The sequence below is a fragment of the Epinephelus lanceolatus genome, chromosome 7 (genome assembly GCF_041903045.1).
Source record: "Epinephelus lanceolatus isolate andai-2023 chromosome 7, ASM4190304v1, whole genome shotgun sequence".
Lineage (NCBI taxonomy): Eukaryota > Metazoa > Chordata > Actinopteri > Perciformes > Serranidae > Epinephelus > Epinephelus lanceolatus.
In genome coordinates this window covers 3,753,397-3,777,514 of record NC_135740.1, presented here as the reverse complement: position 1 = coordinate 3,777,514, position 24,118 = coordinate 3,753,397, and the positions used below count along the sequence as shown (strand labels likewise).

Below are 24,118 nucleotides of genomic sequence, written 5' to 3'. Positions count from 1 at the left end.
ACAGCATCAGCCCATAAACCCTCTTGAGTCCGGACTGAGTGGAGTGGGTGGATCAACTGTGAAGTCCAGTGGCCAGTAGCTGCTTGCTCTGCTGCCGTTTAGCAGTTAATAAGCGGAGCTAACTGCTAACAGCCACCACTGTAACTAACAAACTCCACTAATCTATTATAAATCTGATGCCGCTCTGGTGTGAGTGTTTCTGTTGGCTAGTGAAACATCCTGGCACAGACTAGCCTATTTACTGGAGTTTGCCAGCCTGTTACTCAAGCCACATTTGAAGATGATAACAAACACGGCTGCTCTTGGTTTTTAATTTCTGATAGTCCACCACTAACATTTTCGTCAGTTCTCATCTCATCAACAAATATGAAACATAGATTTCTCTTAGTTTGTATTATCATGATCTATTTTTAGCGCACTGTCTTGTTTTGTCAGGGAAAAGAGGTTGTGGAGAAATGTTTTTGTCATAGTTCTCATCAACCAAATTAACACTTGTTTGTAACCTTGTTGATAGTCAGTTAGTAAAGAGTAAGCCTTTATTGTTTGTTCATTAATTTTCCGTACCCACTTATTCCGATACAAGGTTGTGGGTGTGCTGAAGTCTATCCCTATACATCATTGGGCAAGGGGGGGTACACTCTGGACAGGTCACCAGACTATTGCAGGGTTGAAACATAGACAACACCTTTATTTTTATTTAGAGTCAACAATTAGCCTAACCTAATTGGATTGTGGGAGAAAGCTGGAGAACCTGGACAAACAGGCAATATGCTGCCATATAACGGGGAGTTATATGTTATATGTCAGCAGGTGGCGCTGCTGAGCCGTCTCTATGACTTTGTTTCTTTGCATAAGTATCATCTCTGCTAAAACTAAAGGCTGAAACAAGAAGAAGAAATTCTCTCTTTCTCACTCCTCTCTCTCTCTCTCTCTCTCTCTCTCTCTCTCTTTGTGTGTGCCTCTCTCTCTCGCTCTCTCTTTGTGTGTGTGTGTGTGTGTGTGTGTGTGCGAGCGTGCGTGAGGGAGAGAGCGGGAGAGAGGCTCGAGAGAGCTCCAGCCAGTCAGACGCCAGCAGAGTTAGAGGAGCGCGAGCCCCCTCTGCTTTGGAACCACTGAGCTTTCCTGTCGTCCAACGGCAGGCTCAGCCTTGCACGCGCTGTTGTGTTTCCACACAGGACAGGAGCAGGACACAGAGACACAGAGCAGGAACCAGAGACACTGAGCAGAACACGGAGACACGGAGCGGGACACAGAGACACGGAGTGGGACGGGGGCCGACCTGCCGGTGTCCCTTCAGAAGACACAGCCTGTGGACCAATGACTGTGATTCATATGGATAAGCAGTAACTAACTGTATCGAGTCAGACCCGTGGAGCCGGCTCACTGAGTGCCAGATATCCGGGTTTCGCAGACCGGAGCTTTCTTCAAGAAAGGACCGTGAGCTTCACTGAAGGATGTATCGGTACCTTGGCAGCGTGTAGGGACATTATCATCCTAGAAAAGGAACGTTAGACTTCAGTTGTCATTTACTGCTGACAGCCGAGCCCTGGCCGGCTGCTGTCACTCTTTTTCCGCAGTTTGGTGGAGTTCAGAAAGTCACTCATGTTCCTCTGTGGGTAGATGAAGGAATATGATGTCACAGCCCGTGACAAGAGGCCCAGTTTTTGTTCACTTCTGTAACCAATCCAATAAGATTCTGTCCCCACTGGTTGCTTTGAAAACTTATGTGAAATCAGTAAGCTGTTTGTGAGCTCTTCACTTGAACATATCTATAACATAATAGTGTGAGTGCATTTGGAGTCCTCTGAATAGTTGCCATCCTGTTCATGTGCTGTTCCCATTATTTGGTCCAGCAGCTGCAGCTCCACTACAGCCTATCTGTGCTCAGTGTGTGTATCAGTGTGGGTTATTCACAGTGCTGCTATGCAGACTGACTGGAGCCACGCTCAGACAGCTCCACTGTAACCCCAGTTCTGAGGCATAGGCCTGGACTGCCCTCACAGAAAGAAAGCTTTACAGCTGAGGAAAGCTCCCTGCTAGTCTCCGTCCAGAGGGACGACTTGTGTGGAATAGCAGATGTTACACAGCTTTGTGTACTAATGTGGATCATTCAGGATGCTGTTATGCAGACAGAGTGGAGCCACAGAAAATCTGCTGGTAAAGTTAAAGTAACACACATGGCTGTGCAGCTTCTGTCAGTGCAGTTGGACAGCTTGTGTTACACAGTTGGCAGCTGAAGGTTTGTCAGGAAGGTAGTTGTTTTTTTTTTTTGTTGTTGTTTTTTTGCTGGGTTCGTGTAGTATTGGCAAAACTCAGGCTGGTTAAGTATGTGTACATTATGAATTTGAACGTTTCATGGACTGGGACCCAAAGTTCTGTCAGAAACATAAAAGTCCACTCTGACTTTTTCATAGTAATGAAGCAAATACTCCCAGCAGGTGAAAGTTTAGAGAGATGACAATCACATAGTGAGTGACTGTGGAATTGAAACATTTTGTTGGACACTCCTGAAGACTTTGCATTCAGTACACATAGTTCAGTTTCACTTGCGTTTTGCATAGTTGAAAATTAAATGTTTTGTTAACAGTGATTTCACTTCACTTGTTTGTCGGTTACACTAATTGTCTGAAAATGAAGAACCCTCATCCACTGTGTAATACCTGGAATAGGTCTGTTAGCAAAGACCCAGTCCTGATCTCTGTGCCAGACACTAACAAGAAGTTCAAGAGGAAGTCTCGGGAGCCTAAAAGGCTTTTCAGTGGCCCCGAGCCTGAAAGGACGAAAATCTACCCAGCAAACATGTCGGATGTGGACTCAGTAGATGACACCCAGACGGAAGCATCTAGTGTCAGCAGGTTGGCTCCATTACAGAGACAGCTGATGATGTCACAGGAGGGGATGGCCAGTACTACAGGGTTAGGGTCAGGACTACCAGAAGGCAACGTGGCTTCAGCTCAGAGTGGTGCCATAGACATGAGAATTGGCATTAATGTACCTGCCATCACTTCCAAACTGTCCCAGTTACCTTCATCTCCATTTTCTAACTCTGAGATCTCCCACTGGCCCACAGCCATTTCCCAGCCTCTGTCCAACAGACTCAAACTGGGCCTGCGCTCCACTTTCCCTCTGTCAACACCAACCAGCAGCAGCCACAGCCACTCACCCAGCCACCGGGCCTTCTCCCTGGAGCCATCTCTGTCAGGCCAAACCGGAGCTCCACCTGTCCCCAGAGCCTCCCACACCTCCCAGTGTCATGAACATGTGGAGCCCCACGTCCAGTCTCCCAAGGTGAATGTGTGGAGTGTCATGAAAAACAGAAACCTGTTCTGAGAAATATTACCTTGGAGGAATATCTATATATAGAGATTAGAGTTGAAATGATAACTTAATTAGTCAATTGACAGAAAATTAAACAGCGAATCAGCTTAACATACTAAGTCCTAGACACTGACTGTCTGGGACACTGACTTTATTTATCTATCTATCGATCTATCTATGTATCTATATTATCAAATGATTAATTTTTTTAATTGCGATTAATGGCTGAATTTCAACAGTTAATTGTGATTAATCGCGTTTCTAATCGCATGTTTTGAATGTCATTATTTTGTATTTTAAAACAGTTTTGAAGTTCATGTTAACAAGGCAAAGTACTAATTACCAGTGTATGTCTGTGGTGACTTGCTCACTCCAGTATAGTGCTTTGCTGGCTTGACGATGTGGGTGCCCGCAGACATCAGTCTGATTAGCTGCACCTGTATGCTCAGCTTGTAGGTGGGAGCTTAAACTCACTCACACTTTATACAAGGTGCATGTTACTTTCGACTCGTCACCTGAGCTGTCTGGGAGTTTTTTTAAAGTGAAAGGAGCCATTCAAAAGTACCATGGAAATCCAGACCCAAATTTAGAAAGATTTAGGGTCTGGCCATGAGTAATGAAAATGGCCCAACTTGAGGGGCGGCACCAAGCATGCATTTGTAAATATCACTGAACGCAATTGGATAACACTGTGACCAATCAGAACAATACACAGGGTGACGTATACGCTTAGCTACCAGCGGAGCTAACTGGTAGATTAGACTCTTGCCGTATCCGGTTGGCAAAACAGCAAAAACGTCCTTCTTGCAAAGGAAAGATTCGATCGCAGTCTTCTGTTCCTCTTTTAGAGAAAAAGCCAAGTCTAGATTGGTGCAGCTCGGCTCCAACAGCATGGGTAATGAGCATCATTACTGATTGCCAGAGTGACTCGCTAAGCAAATTCAAATTGTGCTCTCGCGAGAACTCTGGAGGGCAATGGCGTTGTTATTTTTTTTTTTTTTTTTCAATCATTGCAGCTGCATGAAGCAGAGAGCTGCACAGTGGCTTGACTACAAGTAAGGGTGCATCGAAAGGACAAATTAGCACACAATTTAAAAAAACAACAACAATGCAATATGTTTGGACCTTCATCAGATCAAGATTAAAATGTTAATATGGACAGCCCCTGCTGTGTTTTACACACACACACACACACACACATATATACGTATACATATATATATATATATATATATATATATATATATATATATATATATACATATACATATATATGTGTGTGTATGGGTTTTGATGGATTCATTCAAAATAACGAATAGATTTGAAAGTCCAGTGGATTATATTCAATTTCTGCCAATATATCCCCCTAAATCCTTAACACTGCACCTTTAATTCATTTGTTATTTTCAATTCGTCCATTGTAGAAATGGAATATAATATTCATAACTATGTTTTCATTAGCGTGTAATCACGTGACCTTAGAATGAGATGTTTATATCTACATACAAAGCAGCTTGTCTTCCCAAGAATCCTCCATGATGTTTCTACAGTAGCCCAGAATGGAGAAACCAAACACTGGCTCTAGATAGGGCTATTTGTGTTTTTGTGAATACGACACACGGGAGAAGTTTCAGTTGGCTGCAATGAGCAACCTCACTGACAGAGCTACTAAATCCTACACACTGGACCTTTAATGAGTAATGACAATAATGGTTAGATGTTTGTTATGGCTGTGCAACTGTGATTAAGTGCTGTGTGCATTAGAGGTAATTTATCACGTGTTGTGCTAATTAGGGATGGGTAGTAGCCTACTCATCAGCATTATTTATCAGTACTTTTGAATTTCACATTCACTGATACCAAATTAATAGCTTTGGAGTTTCAATACATCAATTACTGGTGGGGATCTGCCCATCCTCAATATACAGTGTTCCCACGGTCATAGAAAACCAGGAAAAGTCATGAAATCCCACAGTTACACTTTCCAGACCTGGAAAAGTCATGAAATCAGTAAAATCATCGAAAGTTTGGAAAAGTCATGGAATTTTGTTTTGGAATTTTGTGTTTAGTGGAATTGTTAGGGCAATCTTCTGTGGATAACCTTCCACATAATGTAACATTAATGCAAATTTATCATCTGTAGCTATTGATGTAACAAAGCTCTGATATCGATGCATCAATGCCTGACGTTTTGTTCACTGAAATTTGTTCATGTTCTCCCCACGCTCCGTCTCTCTCTCCATATTTCCTAGCTTGCTGGAGTTATGTTTGAATAGAGTTTGAATCTGTTTGTATAATGCGGGGCAAGTGGGGCAAGAAAAATAATGGTGTGACAGTATGATCTAATTTGTAGGGTCATGAATCTCAAAGTTTTTATACCTTGGCTAAGGATGCACCGAATATTCGGTAACCGAATATATTCGGCCGAATATTGCAAAAAAACCCACACATTCAGTATTCGGTGGAATAAGTTAAAAGCAAGGCCGAATAATAGCAGCGTGTTTCGATAACACAATCAAACAGTGTGCGGTGACAGACGGAGTAAAATGTCGGCAGTGTGGCAATCTGTCCGTCACCGCACTCGCATTTGCGACTAAAAATAGTTTTGTGCAAGCAAAATAAGTCATTCAGCACGCTGTGCCAGTACAGATTTCAACCAGCAGCAGAAAGGAAAGGCGAATCCCGCCGGTTATGGGTTGAATGGGGGTCACAGACACAGACAGGAATGCATTCCTGTCAAATACGGCGCAAGATAAGGCTTACCGGCGACGGAGAAGTCTGGCTCCAATAATGTCCTCTTCTTGGCGTCATAACTGCCCAAAAGTACCTGGACAGCCAAGTCGTGGCGGCACTCAGGTATGTGACATGTCAGAGGAGAAACAAGCTGTTCACATTTCTCTCTTTGTGGCAGGTAATGGCCCACAAACCTCACCGCACTTTAGGGACTGTTCTTTACTTTCATAAGTAAAGAAGGTACTGTTCTTTACTTGTCAGGGGAGGAGGGCGGCTGGTTGATTTTTATTTTATTCATGCGAAATGTATTTGAATTGCAGTTAATTATTATAGACAATATTTCTCATAGACAACACTGTAAAAATTATATTGACAAAAAAAAAGTGATTAAACAAGGCTTATAGAAATGGATTTAAACTTGGGCCAATGAAAAACTAAACAATGGTATTCGGTACTCGGTATTCGTCCAATTCGGCTTCGGCCACAAATTTTCATTTCGGTGCATCCCTAACCTTGGCCCCCATACATCTTTTAATTTGTACTGAATTTTCGAGTTGGGGCAATTGACATGGGCAGCCTGGGGCGTTTACCTGTCACTTGGTGCAGCACTGTGGTTTTGTTTTAACCGCTCTGAAAGTGGAGCATGGGAGTTAAAAGGTGCAGAGCATTCTTTTTTTTTTTCTTTTTTTTTTCTTTGAACAAATTAACAAATGACTCTGGGAGCTCTACTGCTCTGTGTCTTCAGACTGCCTATAATAATACAATTAACATTTGGAGGATTTCAGAGTAATGTATGTTATGCAGTTCTGTTGCTGTATGGTTGTGGAAATTTTGTTATTCTGTTATGACTTGAAAAGTCACAGAAAAGTTTTGAAATTTTGACCCTGAAAATGTGTGGGAACCCTGAATATAAAGACTGTTCAATCACTGTTAAACTGCACATGACAACATATGCTGTGTGTCAGTACAGGTTCAAGAGTAAATGGTTGACTGACTCACTCTGGTGACCCACTGAAAACATCTGGCATCTAATATGATTGAAAGCTATAGACTTGTGTATCCATATTCATTCAGGCATCTGTATTCATCCTCTTCCCCTGTGTCAAAAAAACGTACTTGTTTTAAAGTAAAAAAAAAAAAATCTGCCAACACAGTGGTGACACATTTCTTAAAAAGAAATGACAGAACAAAACAAGGAAAGGATCAGTCGTACATTGAGCAGGTCCAAGAAAAAAGTACTCAGTAGTTGTGACAGAACCTTGAAATAGGGCCAGTATGAGACTGAAGCCCTTTTTACACAGAAATGGCACCATAGGGCAGCTACAAAGTCCCTTCTTTATGCCTCTTTTGGGGTTTTACACAGAAGCAAATGACGGCAGCATCATCACCAATGCTGTTGGGTCATTCATGTAACCCAGCAGCATTGGTGTCTAGTGTGACATAAAACATACCTGTCAGCAGTGTTTATAAACAATAAAAAACGTCCCTGTTATATGGCAGCTGATCTTCCTCTGCTCAGAGGGTAGGAGCTGTCGAATCTCATTGTTTTTCCAATTTTTAGACATTTACGGCCACCATTCTTGTTCTTTGAGTTAGCCACTAACTGCTAAGAGCAACTTTTTAAATCGCCAGTGGTGGGTCGCACACATAAAGCAGTATTTATACTTATGCATCAAATCGACGCTGTGCCTACTTTAACCTACGTGGCACCTCCCTAGAAATGTAACTACAAGTAAAGGTGATGCAAACCTCTGTTTTATTTTTGTAAGCTGATAACCATTTCCCTCAGTAGAAACAAAGCTTTTGTTTACTTTTATTTTACAGATAAGAAACAATAAATTGTGGAACAATAAAGCCCCCACACCATGGCATTTTAAGTCTTGTGTGTGATTTAGCCTGGCTTCATATACAATTTTTACAATTTATACAATGTAAAATGCTATAGGCTTGTTAATAATTTTAACTTTTTGTATCAGTTTGGAAAATGTGTTAAGTATAAGACAATTGATTTGTCAGTGAACCTTATGAGTTGTAATGGAGCCAAATTTCATTACGTTACCTTTGTTAAATGTTGCTGTTGTTCCTGGCTTCATGTGAGTAGAGGAAATCTCTGCTAGCTGCTAGGCTAATTTATACAATTTAAAATGTTATAGGCTTGTGCTAATAACATTAGCATGTTGTATTTGTGGGGAAAATGTGTCCCGCAAAAGACAAGTGCTTTGTCTGGGAATCCTGCGTGTTATAATGAAGCCTATTTGTGTACTCAGCTCTATCCAGAGCCGGCGTAAGGTCCTGGGTAGGCTCTGCCCATGGTCTCATCCCCTGGCTGTGCTGTTTATACAGACAATGTTTCGGCATTGTTGCTACCCCCTGTGGCACTGCAAGGCAGCATCACGGCACAGTATTTCTTTATTCCATCCTTGAACAGGCAGTGTCAAAGTGGCATTAGTTACTGGTTCAAACAGATGAACTTAAATTTTATTGCATGTAATTGTAAATTAATTGTAATAGATAATAAATAATATATTCCTAAAAATGAATTTTAAAATGTGTTTTTTTCAACATTTGCTGTAGTTGTGTGCACATGATCCAAAGAAAGATGATGGTGAGGTGTTTGTCAGGGTTTGGTTTGAGTGATGAACTGCTGCCTTCTACATCCGGTAGGGTTTTCCTATGGGCCAGAGTTGTTCTACATTACCTGCATTGTGCCAAGCCAGCAGGGGATAGCTGTGATGCTTTGCTGTGGTTCTGTGTACTGCCACCCTGTGATGTCCTCCTCACTGTCTGTACAGCTATGTGACTATTCCAGTGACTAGGAAGAATTCTTTGTTACAAAAAAGTCTCTCTGTGTTGAGCTCTCAGTTCTTTTGCAGCTTTGAACTGAATGTTTGAGGTTTGGAGTTTAGTCTCACTCCTGTGATCTGTCTGCAGTCTCCGATCTCTGATGTGAGACTGCAGACAGCCTGATTTTACTGATCGCTTTCAACAGTATCGGAGCTGTGTTAAGTTGCTGCCAATGCAAACCCATTCTGTTGCTGTTCACCGTAAAAGCTATCCACTGATGAACAGGCAGGATGCTGTTTTAGTGAAGAAAGAAATACCATGTGTTTTTCACCAAGTTAGCAGAGCTTCATTAATAGTGCTAATCTTGAACAGAAACAGGTATAATCAAGCAGATATTGACGTAGTCTGTGCTGTTTGGTCAGTGGATGAGTTTCACATATTGCAGGGAGTAACAGTGCCAACAGAAACAACCACAGTGAGCTGGAAGCACTACAAGTGACAGGCTGCTACTGTGGTCTGTGACTAGCACACCTCACATCATCTAGTCATCAAGGTAAACAAGCTTTACCTCTCTGTATGGTGCTGTGGAAAAACACTTGCACCAGTGGAGCTTGACTGCTTGCGGCTTCACAGCATGACTCGATGCCGTTAACCCCCCCAAACACAGGAAAAGTCTCTGTTTCAGAGGACAGTTTCAGTAAGCGTTTTGCTGTTAATTTCAGTGAAACCGAAAAAACAAAAGTCCTTTTGCTCTCAGGAGTCTACCAGGAAGCGGGCTGGGGTGAGTGGTGATGGACCTGGGCGTCTTCCAGAGGTTAAAGCCATCCAGCAGACCAGGAGGCTTCTAGCCAACGCCCGAGAGAGGACCCGTGTCCACACCATTAGTGCTGCATTCGAGGCCCTGAGAAAGCAGGTGAGATTCACAGTCCTCTCTGAAAACACACACAAACAACAATTATGTACAAGCTTATACTCATACTGTACACATGCAGTAAACAACAACAAATATGTTGATGGTGGCCTCGTTATGCAGATACTAACTGCACTGCAGAAAATAAAACAAGAAGAAGAAGTAGACCTGTCATGATAGTTTCATTTTTATGCCTCCACACTGGTGAAAGCTGCAGCTGGAGGCATTATGTTTTTGGGTTGTCCATCCATCCGTCTGTCCCATTCTTGTGAACATGATATGATTAGATTTTTGTGGTGAAAGGTTAATGGTCATTGTCAATGTGACCTTGCATCTGTCTAATTCTCGTGAATGCGATATCTGAAGAACATTTTGAAGGAATTTCTTCAAATTTGACACAAACATCCACTTGGACTCAAAAATGAACATATTCGAATTTGGTGGTCAAAGGTCAAAGTCAGTGTGACCTCACAAAATATGTTTTTGGCCATACAGAATTCCTATGCTGATTATGACAAAACTTCACACAGATGTCAAATAGGAAAAACTGAAAGTGATGCCATTTCATATCCAAAGACACAAGGGTCAACTTCACTGCGACATAATTTTCTGCATAAAATACTTTTCTTGCCATTTCTCACCGTCATATCTCAGAAACAGAAGGAGACATTCGGTCAGATACTGAATTGGTGACACTAATCTTGAAACTGTGCTGATTGTACAGCTCTTCGGTGTGTGAAGCATCCATATTTTCACAAACATGGACGTACACTGTAATAGAAACTTGACTGGTGGAAGCTCTAGTTGACTTGTTGTACAATATATAGGCATGACCACGACCATTTTGCTGACATTGATATTGCTTGTTGTGTTTACATGATGATACCAGAAGAAACAGCAGGGGTTTCCTAACCATTATAGAGGGCTCTAGGGATTACATTTTTCTGTAGGCCGACCCAGTTGTTAGAATTGCCCTGGTTCCCTCGTCTAAAAGCCAGTGGAATTTTTCCATTGAATTATGGATTATTGCAGAAAATAAGATCTTTGGCAAACAAACCTATATGATACTGAAACGCTCTGTTTCAGCAAGGTAATCTTCACAAATGAACACCACTTTAAATATTTTTGAAGCCTAAATGCAATCACCAGAAGTAAAAAGCTAGCATTAGGTGATAAACAAACTACACTGCAATCACATGACTTCATTGTTGCCACCACAATACGGCTGTAAAGCCATGTTTGGTGTGATGACGTTCTATAGTCTTATTTAGCCAGTTGTTGCCAACTGCCTTTTTTTTTTGTAAACACATGAATGCTTCAAAACTCATGAGTCGGGTGCCTATTGACTTATATGTGGTAGAACAAAATGTGAAAGTCTATTAAGCTTGTGTTAACTACAGACCTTTTTTTAAGGCATCTAACCAAAAACCCTTTCAAAAAACCCACTGACTTCAAGACGAGGGAACAGAGAGTGCTAAAATGCTAACTCATTTTTGTGTTTGAGGATTAATTCCTGGAGCACGCTACAAGACTTGGGCAGAGCAATTCTCTTTTTTTTTTCTCCCTACTCCTGCTTACCTGGCGTAAGTCAGAAGAAAAATAAAACAACACTTCAAAGACAATACAGCGTAGCTTACTGGTATAACTGGAATAACAGCTAGAATAACATACAAGATGGCGCCCCCAGTGCGGACGCCTGTTACAGCAGCTCCTGCTCACCGCTGAGCTTTTTTCTACAATCACTTGCACTAGATGTGCTCCCTTTATCCACTGCTCATTTTCATTCACTGCTGCTCATTATTATCCACTTCCTATTATTTTCATTATTATTATTATTATTATCGTTATTGTTATTATCGCCGTCTCTTGTATTTTTGTACTTATCTGCATGCCTAGTTATTTAAGTTTTTTAAGTTTAATTTTGAAATCTTTACTCTTTCTCCTGGACTGCTGTAACACTGGAATTTCTCAATTATGGGATCAATAAAGGTGTATCTTATCTTATCTTATCTTATCTTATAACAGCATTCAATAATGAATTTGTATGGACATGCATAGTGTACATAAATGTTGTACTAACTGTATAGAATTACTTTTTACCCAGGGGATATTTCAGCTTACATTAATTAATAGTCTCAATTACAATTAAAACTATCAATGTGCAAATCATGAGGGGAAGCAAAACACACTAATATCTTTTGCAATATAGATGTTAGCTAATGCATACCAATGAAACATGTTAAAAGAAAAAAGAATCTATCAAGCACATCCCTCTATTTCCTTCTCTCTCCAGGTGCCATGTTACTCCTATGGTCAAAAGCTATCCAAGCTGGCAATATTACGTATAGCCTGCAACTACATCCTGTCTCTGGCTCAGTTGGCTGAGTTGGACTACAGTTCAGACCACAGCAGTCTGAACTTCTCGCAGTGTGTGGAGCAGTGTACCAGGACCCTGCAGGCCGAGGGGAGGAGCAAGAAGAGGAAGGTAAGGCTGCACTCATTCTTTATATAACATGCACTCTTAAATAGTGACTAGGGCCTAAGCTACAGAAAGAAACAAATGGATCAGGTCCCTTTTCTGTTTCCTCTGATTTATAGTTATGTTCCATCATATTTGAGTAAGAAGCCTCCTAGCTTTCTGACCAGCTCCTGTTTTAATTTGCTGTTAATACAAATGAAACACATTCTCCATGTTTACCTATTGTCTTGATAAATTCAGTATAATGTATAATGTCTACAGCACCTATTCCATCACACACATTTTTAACAAAATGCTGTTTTTACTCACTAATTCCTATCATTTTTACTTTGCCATCCTTTTGTTTGTTGTTAAGCTACTGTGTTAATTAGCGCTGTGGAAATTTGCATTGTACTGAATGTAGTATGTGAGCCATTGTAGTACAGCAAATTCACCCAAAGTGCAAAGAAATGTTGAAATGTAAACATGCGTCTTGTCTTGCACATTGGCTTGCTTAACAAGTCACTACACCAGTGTTAATTTAATGAAAGTAATCAGTGTTAGTTAATGAAAACTGTAACTAAATATGTATGTTTGTCTTTTCCACAACTAAGAGACTTAAGACCATGACGTGATGGCACTGACGTCATTAAACACAGACTGTGATTATGTATTTCATGTCTGTGCACCAGCAATAGCCATGGCCAGAGGCATTATGTTTTCCGATTGTCTGTCTGTCTCATTCTGCTGAACGCTATATCTCAACAACACACAATTTGGCAAAAATGTCCACTTGAACTCAACAATAAACCTCTTAGAATTCAAAGGTGGTGGTCAAAGGTCAAAGGTTAAGGTCACTGTGACCTTATCTATCTGATTCTTGTGAGCACGATAGCTCATTTTGTTAAGTTGGCAAACTTTCGCTAACTTTCCTTCTTTTTTCTTACCTGTATGTCCTTGTGTATCAGTCAGTGTCTCCTCTCTAAATTCAAGATTTTTGTGGGTCTGTGAATGCAGTGCAGGTGGACTTCTTCTTTAGTTTAAATTAATCTGTCGATTGGAGCCAAGTTAATCAGATCAGATCAAATTGATGGATGAGAGGAGCAGCTGTTTGTGAGTGAAAGTAAACTTTTAGACCCCACAGAACGGTCAAGTTTCATTTTCACTGCATCTGGTGTTCTGCTGCTCCATCTGTGCCCAGAATTTGATCTGCACTGTGGGAATGTGGAGCAGTGATACCCAAACAGTATATATATTCCAAAAGCGCATCTCATGAACAGTCCAGCTCCGAAATAGAAAATCAAAATGTGGCGGTAGATGTTTTAATCGTGGCTGGCTGCACAAATTAATGAATGTGTGTGAAACTCTGGCTGGTGGATTTACAGAGTGGCCTTTTTCATTTCAAGAGTGCAGCTGCAGGCTACTGGCAAGCTATGTTGTGTTGTGTTTGAAGTGCTGTTTTATTTTTCTTCTGATTCGTGCAAGTAGGCAGGGTGGAAAGAAAAAAAGGGAGTTTTATAATGGTTGGGAAAAACTATGCATCATTTTGGCATCATATTGGCTTAAATACTGGTGACATTCTTATGTAAACACATATATAAACACAATGGGTAATATTAAGGTTAACATAATGATCACGGTCATGTCCATAGGATAAGTAGATAACGTAATTATCGAGACAGACCTTTGTCAGCCCATGATGTAGGCTACAGCACAACTTTGTTTCCTCTTGAGTTTGCTATGGTGTGAGCATCTGGCAGCCTGCCAGCTGCTGTCAGTCAAACACAGACAGGGACACGCCCTCCAGTTGGCTGAGACAAAACGGAACATTTCTGATATTTCCCCAAAGACCTTTTTTGTCTTTTAGTAATACAAAACTATTAATAATACATTTAGGAAACATGTTATGTTTTACAATCATTACTATGAGTAGAAGTGATTTTCATATTTTTGACAAAACTCTACAGGAGCATGACCAAAAGGGCCCACTGAATACATTCAGCACCATTGTGGTTATAAATGAATATATTTTCAAGTGAGTAAGCTTGGATGAAGAGATTTTCATTTATAACACAAAATCAGTGTGAACAGCTTTCACATCCAGCTTCACACTAATGCAGTCATGTTGCTCTTTTAAATGTAAACTAGCTGAGGGCTTTTTCCCTGCTGGCTGGCTGTTTCTCTCTATGTGCATGCCTGTGTGTGTGTGTGTGTGTGTGTGTGTGTGTGTGTGTGTGTTCTCAAAGTTCCAGACACCAGATGTTTAGAGTGGAGGGGAAGTGGAGCTGGCGCCATGAAGGGCAGAGGGCAGCGAGAAGGCACGCGAACTGAAACCACACAAATGCGCGTGCTCACACACAGACACACAGACACACACAGACACACACACACACTTGGCACATTCCCCAGCAGTCTCTCCAACACATTCCCCCACTCTGCCTCTCCAGGCCATCTGCTCCAACATACTTTGAAACAAGGAGGGGAAAAAACACAGTCATCATCAGCCTGTCAGACATCAGCAGCTGGTGGAAACACAGAGACAGAGAGTATATGTGTTGGAGGGGGGAGTGAATTGTTTTTTGCATTTTTCTCAGAGCCACTGAGTCTGTGTGCACAGTTAGAAAGAAAAATACACTTTTTTTTTATTTAACTTCATCGTGACTTTGATTCTTATTATGCCTGAGGTCACCCAAATATCACCTGATTGACTGACTACACATAGAGAGAGGAATTCTGTCTTTCACACAGTGTCATGGCAATTTTTTAAGCTCAGCTGCTGAAAATGTTTTTATCTCAGCAATCTACAATCATATCAATACTAAGAGTTTTTTCTACTAACATTGTAGTTGTAGAAGCACATAGTGTCAATACAGGCATTTCCATCAATACACGTATTGTGTGTAAAAACTTTTTTTCTGCTCAAAATTAGCTGTATGTGTACATATGCTTGGATTTGAAAGTTCAGTTCAGTTCAATTCTCTGGCCCCTTCCCAACTGTGATATAACAGGAAAGACTCCCTAGACTATAGTAACAGCAAAAGCTGCAAATCTAAGTAGTGGAAGGCTGTCTGACATTAGCCGTAGCTCCAGTCTGCAGGTAGCGTTAACAAGCCTAAAAACATGCTAGCGGAGAGACAACAACAGTTTAAAACAGATTCACTCTGCTCGACGCTTTGCTGCTCTCCACAGACAGAGTGCCCAGAGTGCACTCTGATACTCCATGAGTGTGGTGCTCTGGATAAATGAACGGTGCATTCCAATAGCGCTCAAAATTTACGTATGGTCCAGTTTGTGCCAGAATGCTTACACTGTGGCAGCATAAGCACTCTGGAGTGCTGCTGTGTGCTGTTAAGAGGGGCAGTATCACTGCCCGTGTTTGGGAAGTGCAACCATCATACATATATATATATATATATATATATATATATATAATGTATTGTGGCTTGGTTTTTTTTCCATGTGCAATTTATAAAATTACTATATTCCTCTGCTCATCCAGATAATTTTTTGCTGAGCTATAGTAGGTGAGGTGTGTTTCTTGTCTTCAAGGCTCCAGCATGCTACTATTTAGTCACATTTTGCGACCATGGAGCACCAGTGCGACTTGCAGATTATTACAGTTTATAAAGGTATTTCCCTTTTTTGCAACTGTACTATATTTGGCTTTATTATGACAGTAGCTACTTTATTTAACTTTATTTTAACTGAAGTTCATTTAATAATTTTTTATTTTAGTAGTCGACAGTCCTTTGAAGGAGATTTCAAAATATCGTGATCTATATTGTGTATCCTGATATAGCCTAAAAATATGATCATATTATTTTTAAACCATATCTCCCAGCTCCTCCCACCCAAACACCATTGCAGACCAAGTACCCCCCTCATGGCAACAGCACTCCCCGATGACAGTGGCCCCCCAGCAGAACAGTGCACCATGCCACATTGCTAAAACTGCCTCCAAATTCCCCAGATCCCAACCTGATTGAGCATCCATAGGATGTACTGGTACCTTAGCAGTTCCCCCAATCCACAAAGGGACTCCTTGGATTGGACTTGGCTCTGAAGTGTTGAGACATGGACACAGGGCCTCTGCGTTGTCCTGTGGTGTCTCCTACCAGGGCATTGGCAGGGATCCTTTGAATCCTGACGGTTTTGAGGTGGGGTACCAGTGTGTCCTATGGATGCTCGATCAGAATGGGATCTGGGGAATATCAAGGCCTTGACCTCTTTGTCAGTGAGCAGTTGTTTTTTTGGTGTTTGTTGATATTTGCTGCTGGGTAATTCCTTTCAGACAGGTTTTATTTGGTTTAACCCCCCTATTGTGTTCGGGTCAAAATTGACCCAAGACAGAGTTAAAAACACAGTAGGAGGGTTACATTTATCATGTGGATTGATCACTTTGTGTATATCCTCTCTGTTCCCTGTAGATTCCAACCATGATATTAACAACCTAAGAATAGACAACCTTGCCTCCAGTCTTCTGAGTCGATCCATACACTATCAGTAATGTACAATCATGTGTATACTGTTTCATTCATCATTTCAATATCACTGTAAATATGTATACTGTAAGTAATACATGCTAATATTGTGCATAATTCTGATGTACTGTATGAAGTTATGGGCGGCAAGGTGGTGCAATGGTTAGCAGTGTCACCTCACATCAAGAGGGTTCTAGATTTGAAGCAAGAAGTTGGCTGTGGCCCTTCTGTGGGGTTCTCCTGCTTCCTCCCACAGTTCAAAGATATGCACATTAGGTTTGGTGACTTTAGGTTTGCCCCTAAGTGTGAACGTGAGCATAAATGGTTGTTTGCGATTCACTGGTGACGTGCCCAGGCTTTACCCTGCCTCTTGCCCAGTTTAGTTGGAATAGGCTCCAGTCCCCCTGCAGCCCTTAAGAGGATAAGCGATTATGGATAATGAATAAATGAATGAATGAATGAAGCTATACCATCAATTCTAAATAAGCTGGTGAGCTCCAGTAAGTTTCACAACATGATGTGCAAACTTGGCCTTATAGTAGTGTGTGTGATATAAATATTTCTGTATTCCTTCAAAGTGTCACCAATAGAAACTGAAACCAGGCACAGGCAGAGATGGGATCAAAGTTGCCTGTTTCAATGGACGTATGTCTTTTTGTGTTTCAGGAGTGAAGCTTACGACAGTGGATGGGTCCAATACATGAACCTCTAACAAAGCTACAAGGAGAATATTGGAGGGGACATATGACAAGATGAGGATCAGAGAAAAGATGAACAAGTGAATAAATGGAAGCGTAAAGAACATTAAACATACCTTTTTTTTTGTCATGACTTGCTCTCACCACTCATTAGCAGAGGAACTAACATCAGTACTTATCTGAGGTGTAATTGTGAAAGTTCTGTACATTAAGGCCACACCATCAACGAAAGAGATGCAAACTGACGAAGGGACTAAAAGATTCAGCCCGTGGAATCCCTCAGCAATAACCTCCACTTAACTATGCATACAGCTGCACACATTGTATTGCTGTGCTCCAGGTCTGTTTTGGAGCCACTGTTGCCTTGCCAATACCCTGTTTAAGTATGTACTTCATGGTAACACTCACTTTGAGCTGGTAAAATCGCTATCAGCATGAAGCTTGTCTGGTCACTTAAATAAGGATCAAACTTTTGAACTCAAACAGCAGATTTCACAACAGTTTAAGCAGCTCATACATTAAACAGTTTTTAATAGTAGATGTTTTATAGTTTATAAGCCTGTTATATTTCAAAATATGCCAGTTATGTTTATTCAGTACAAATAAAAAGATTTGAAAGAAACTGACCACTGTTGATTTTTCAACAAAAAACTGACTGTACATTGTATTTCTCTCCAGGTATATTAATATTAAAGGCCACAATAAACCATTATGATCAACAAAAATATTGAAGGGCTACTGCAGTGATATAATATGCCATCCATTTGGGGACTTGTGACAGAAGGGTTTATAGAAGAATGTTTAAAGGGCAAATATCCTGACCATGTGGGACAAACTCCAAAAACCCTGGATACAACTCAATGGCATTTTTTATTAGAAACTTTCTGCCTCATAATTGCTCATCTTTCAAACGACACATCTTTCTCACACATTATGCCATCATAAGGTTTATTGCCTCATACTTGAAGAATAACTAACCCCCAAACCACTTTCTTTCAGTTGAAAAACTATATATGGGTATGTAGTAGAGTTGTTGATTGATACAAGTCCAAATCTTGACATCTGAGTGCAAAGTGTTTGAATTCTATATATTGTGTCTTAAATATGCATAGTGACTAACTTCTACAGGTTGAAACCTGGCTATTGCTATCGAATTTTGCTGTTGACTGATCTGGTGACACGTGACGTATACAGAGGCAGCTATCATCACCAACCAACCAATCTGTAGACCCTTAAAGATGAAAGAAATATGAATAGGAATGGACACGTTTGGACTTTATGACTGCTTTAGAGGTTGGGTTAACACCTTTTAACACCTGTTTAGCAGGCTAGTAAATATGAATGAATTACAATCTTCTTTGATGCTCACGGTTTCAGTAAAATGAACTCATTTGAATTGTGATGAATCTAATTGAGCTAATAATGTGTGTAGCATGTCCACATTGACCAAGCTTTCAACATTTATATTTGTATGTGCAGTGACAGCTACCTAACTAACATTAGTTCAAGTGGATAGCTGACAACCCATTGGACTTAAAGAGGTTTTATACAACCAAAGATATTGAGACCAGCCTCTATTAGTCAAAATGTGTTGCCGCACCTGGTTACAGGGACGTTATACCCACAAAGCGTACATGCACAGCAACAAGGAGTGCAGTCGTCGTCATCTCTACGGCTGTTTGCTGTCTGTCTCTCCTCCACTTCCCTGAGCTCCCACGTGTCTGTCAAAAATCTGGGGCTGAGCCCCACCTACAGCAAAAACCACACACCATAAACGAAAATGCAGTATGAGGCTGTTTATTCATGTTACTTACTGAAGTTATAAGTAATCATTTCATTTCAGGTCATTGTTACAGTCTCTCTGCTATCATCTATGGGTCATGGTGTTTCACCATGGGCGTGGAGAGACAGACAATGGTCTGTCACCACCATGCTACTGTAAGTGCAACAAAAGCCCCGTGAGCAAATTGCCAGTGAGAGTAACATATTAATGTAGTCTAATCTGCGCAAAAGATGTACAGATGACTAAAATATACACTCAATGGAATACAGTTTATTTATGTAGGCTAACTCAGGCAAAGCTGCACTGAAGCAACAACCACTGGAGAATAGTGTTTTAAAGGGACAGAGAAATCACCTCAAGACAGCGACAAAGACAAAAATACTACAGAGAGGGTCTAATATTCTATACTTTGTCATTTTGTAAAAAATAAAATAAAATACTAATACTACTAATAAAAAAAACATCAGGGAATGCAGGGAACTGTTAAAACATTGCAGAGCTATTCAGCTATGCACAGGATATAGATTGGACTGATTTTATTTTGTGTGTATTCAGGAGGGTGGGAGGTGCTGCGGATCAGGAGGCAGCACCCACTGGACCATCATTTACCAAGGGAAAGCAGATAATGCCATCATATAATTTCTTGCAGCAGAAACATTTAAAGTGATGCATCATTGAGCCATTCATGAAAATAAACATTATGCCTATCTTGCATAAAGTCCTTCTGAATTTTCCCTCATATCTTCTCTTGACCTAAAGATTTTTCCACGAAGGTCAAGGAAAAGTGTTTGGGAAAAGACACAGGACATAATTTGGCTCAGACCATGTGCAGACAGGTGCAACATGGAAAAGTGAGGCTGAATACATTATAAGTAGTACAGAATGAACAGGCAGAGGTTAATGCTTTATACAAAATATTAAGTATAAGGAAAATCAACAGTCTATGTATTGAGTAGTGACTGGAAAGGCTCAGGCAGAATAAAAAAATGCCTGTCCTACTTTCTTATAAATTTAAGCTTTAATTTAAGCTACACTAAAGAAAAAACAATAAACATTTACACCTGTAAGCCTAAATGATAGCTCTGTAAACCATTGTTTTGAAAACAAGTATGAATTACACATTTTAAATGTATATTGACATAGAGTGCTCCAGAGATGACATTTTCCTGTAGGCGGATGCAGAAGTTTGCCCTAAGCCCCAGGAACAGCACCGAGCTTTGAAGCCAATTTCCGTAGAGACCTAAAGTGGAATTACACCATCACATGAAATTATGGGGCTCAAAAAGACTTTCTCCCATTGACTTTTACATTGAGAATCAGGGGATACATTTTTTTGAGCATCACGACCCCGCAAAATGTCTCTTTTCACTATGGATTTGATCCATTTGATCTGATAACATTACAAAGATCCAGAAGAGCCGAAAGAGTTTATCATTTTATCCCCATTCAAATTAGCAGAGCACTAAACCAGAAGTTAGCTGTTCGGCCAGCAGAAGTTAGGCCCTCAGCTGCACTTTGCCACCGTAAGTCTCTCTTGAACCTGCCCTATTGGCCCCATAATATGGAAGATCCAGGTAATATCATACTGTGGAATTAGAGCTATTTTGGCTTCATGCGCCACTGAGCAACTTTAATGGGAATGATTAGGGCCCTGCCTCCAATGCTGCATTCAGGTCAATAATCATCTGCTTATAGTGATCAACTGAACAATTTTCTACTGTCTTTGAAAGTAATACAGAATGTCCGAGAGCCTTACTGCAGTATGTTTTGACCAGGTGCATGAATTTTGCATTTCATTTAACAAAGACATTTCCATTTTAAACTGAAGCAGAAAAAATATCACCAGAATGCAGGAAATAGATGCTCAGATTTTCCTGGCGGAGGAACACCATACCCCTTGCGTAAAATATGTCCCCTCCCAATGTTGGAACGAAACCTACACCCTTGGCATCAGCCCTCATGGAGTCTCTAAGAGAGGGCTACTCCAGGTCACCAAAGGATCTTCAAGAGAGCAGTGTACAGGTGAGTGTGAATTGGGACAAATCATTATTATTATTATTATTATTCAATTTTACTCTTCAATTAGGCTGGGAGCATACAATTAAAAAAAATCAAAGTCTTGACTATTAAACCTTGTAATGGGCTAACCTCCCAGTGATTGAATTTCTTCTTGAATATCATACATGATGTACAGTACAGGCCAAAAGTTTGGACACACCTTCTCATTCAATGCGTTTTCTTTATTTTCATGACTATTTACATTGTAGATTCTCACTGAAGGCATCAAAACTATGAATGAACACATGTGGAGTTATGTACTTAACAAAAAAAGGTGAAATAACTGAAAACATATTTTATATTCTAGTTTCTTCAAAATAGCCACCCTTTGCTCTGATTACTGCTTTGCACACTCTTGGCATTCTCTCCATGAGCTTCAAGAGGTAGTCACCTGAAATGGTTTTCCAACAGTCTTGAAGGAGTTCCCAGAGGTGTTTAGCACTTGTTGGCCCCTTTGCCTTCACTCTGCGGTCCAGCTCACCCCAAACCATGTCGACTGGGTTCAGGTCCAGTGACTGTGGAGGCCAGGTCATCTGCCGCAGCACTCCATCACTCTCCTTCTTGGTCAAATAGCCCTTACACAGCCTGGAGGTGTGTTTGGGGTCATTGTCCTGTTGAAAAATAAATGCTCGTCCAACTAAACGCAAACCGGATGGGATGGCATGTCGCTGCAGGATGCTGTGGTAGCCATGCTGGTTCAGTGTGCCTTCAATTTTGAATAAATCCCCAACAGTGTCACCAGCAAAACACCCCCACACCATCACACCTCCTCCTCCATGCTTCACAGTGGGAACCAGGCATGTGGAATCCATCCGTTCACCTTTTCTGCGTCTCACAAAGACACGGCGGTTGGAACCAAAGATCTCAAATTTGGACTCATCAGACCAAAGCACAGTCGGCTGTGTATTAACCTGACTTCTGCACAACACAACTGATGGTCCCAACCCCATTGATAAAGCAAGAAATTCCACTAATTAACCCTGATAAGGCACACCTGTGAAGTGGAAACCATTTCAGGTGACTACCTCTTGAAGCTCATGGAGAGAATGCCAAGAGTGTGCAAAGCAGTAATCAGAGCAAAGGGTGGCTATTTTGAAGAAACTAGAATATAAAACATGTTTTCAGTTATTTCACCTTTTTTTGTTAAGTACATAACTCCACATGTGTTCATTCATAGTTTTGATGCCTTCAGTGAGAATCTACAATGTAAATAGTCATGAAAATAAAGAAAACGCATTGAATGAGAAGGTGTGTCCAAACTTTTGGCCTGTACTGTATGTCATGACAGAGTTGACAATAAGTTAATAATTTTACTGCAGTTGTAGTGAGGAGCCATTTAATTTTTCAAAGTTTCTCAGAGTTCTCTTAATGCTCATCAAAATACTCACTTTTAATTCATAATTCTTATTTAGTTTGGATTTAGAAGGGCTACAGCACTGACCTGTTATGGTTGACACACACCTGACAACAATATGATTTATGAATTTATCAGAATATAGAAATTTTACTAGTACTTGAGCAGCATCCTCACCTTTTTGGAAACCAGAAGCTTACACAAGAGTCCTTGTGATATAGCTAACACCTTTTTATGACTGTTTAAATTATGTTTTTGTAGAAATCTGATGGAGCTGACAGAAATCTGGGACACATCTTTAAAGGGCCAACATTTTCATAAAAAATCTGTTTTAAAACAAAGATGAATATAGTAGCGCGTTTTGACACCAATATTATCGATATGTACTGTTAGTTTTAGGTTTTGAAGGCTTTTAACAGATTTTTAATTGTTCAAAGTTTTGAATTCTTGTCTGGAACGAGGTTGTTTCTGACACTACGCAAGTTCGTAAGTTTAAAAACAATGAAAGCCGAACAAAAATTTATAAATCATATTTATTTCATATACATAAATCCATTAAACACAATGTTTCACCCCTGAAACAGAAGTAGTGTGTTGATTGGTTATAATTTGAAGGGTTTTTTAATTGGTAGGACATGATTTGTCCCAATTCTCGAGAATGGGCGTCATATTAACCTAAGCAACAGAGCTTACGCACTCAGTCACTTGTTCATTTGTGAGATTTCTCTAAAACCTGCTTAGAGATTTCCATGAATTCTGGTTAACAGTTAGGCCATGGGCCAGGGACTGAGTAACATTCTCAACTATGCAGGACATCTTTGAAAATGTTCACTATTTAGTCATGCTTATATTTATATTGATTTAATATCTAGCATCGAGGATTGAGCAGCTTTATTCCAAAGTAGTTCTTTTTAGTTTTAAATGGGTCCACTGTTTTTTTAACCATTTACATTTGGTACATTCACACGCATATTTGAAAAAGTTCTGATCTTGTGCTTTGAGTTTTGGTGGTGCAGTAAACTCTTACATTTGTGTTGCAGAAAGTGGCTTACTGTCTGAACTGCAATGCATCTAGGACAGTGTTAGAAACTACTGATACAAGGTGACACTTGGCATTACAGTTTCTATCATGGATATGTATTAATACTCCTGCCACTGTTAGACAACCTGTACTAGTTTTCCTATGCAATGTGACAGTTAACCTAACAATGTTATGATGTGAACACTGCATTAGCTATCATTAGCACCTGTCAAGACACCCGCCCTGCTGTGCAGATAGTCCATACTTCTCCAGATGCTTCTCTGTTCCTGGTGTCTTTGACATGTGGCAGGCTCATAATTATAAAGCTCTGCTCCGTCATATACATATTTATACATATTTACAGCCTCTTCTGTGTCAAAACTAACACTAGGATCTAGATTTCCTGTTGTTAAACTTCACCTAGTTTGGTCTATCTCCCTAACGAGACATCAGGTCCAACTTGTTTTTTTTGAGGTGCACATAAAAATACCTTATAAAAACCACTCCAGACGCTGCTGTG

General features: G+C 40.4%; 1 protein-coding gene across 2 annotated transcripts; it reads left to right on the top strand.

Annotated features, from left to right (window-relative positions):
- Positions 1-1,040: 1,040 nt before the first annotated feature.
- Positions 1,041-18,004, top strand: atoh8 (atonal bHLH transcription factor 8). Of its 2 annotated transcripts, XR_013491784.1 has the most exons (5): positions 1,041-3,288; positions 9,593-9,748; positions 12,039-12,230; positions 14,450-16,706; positions 17,351-18,004. XR_013491784.1 is itself a non-coding variant. In XM_033633465.2 (4 exons), the coding sequence occupies exons 1-4, from the start codon at positions 2,632-2,634 to the stop codon at positions 17,354-17,356; spliced, it is 1,011 nt and encodes a 336-aa protein (XP_033489356.1). In that variant the 5' UTR covers positions 1,046-2,631; the 3' UTR covers positions 17,357-18,004. The 2 variants fall into 2 exon arrangements, 1 of the variants encoding a protein (XP_033489356.1); XM_033633465.2 differs by lacking the exon at positions 14,450-16,706 and having other exon boundaries at positions 1,046-3,288.
- Positions 18,005-24,118: the final 6,114 nt, after the last annotated feature.

Bases quoted from the DNA above. Each gene is read 5' to 3' on its own strand.
- atoh8 (XM_033633465.2), top strand. From the start codon at position 2,632: ATGAAGAACCCTCATCCACTGTGTAATACCTGGAATAGGTCTGTTAGC. The intron at 3,289-9,592 runs GTGAATGTGTGG...TTTTGCTCTCAG, and splicing joins CCCACGTCCAGTCTCCCAAG to GAGTCTACCAGGAAGCGGGC. The intron at 9,749-12,038 runs GTGAGATTCACA...TTCTCTCTCCAG, and splicing joins TCGAGGCCCTGAGAAAGCAG to GTGCCATGTTACTCCTATGG.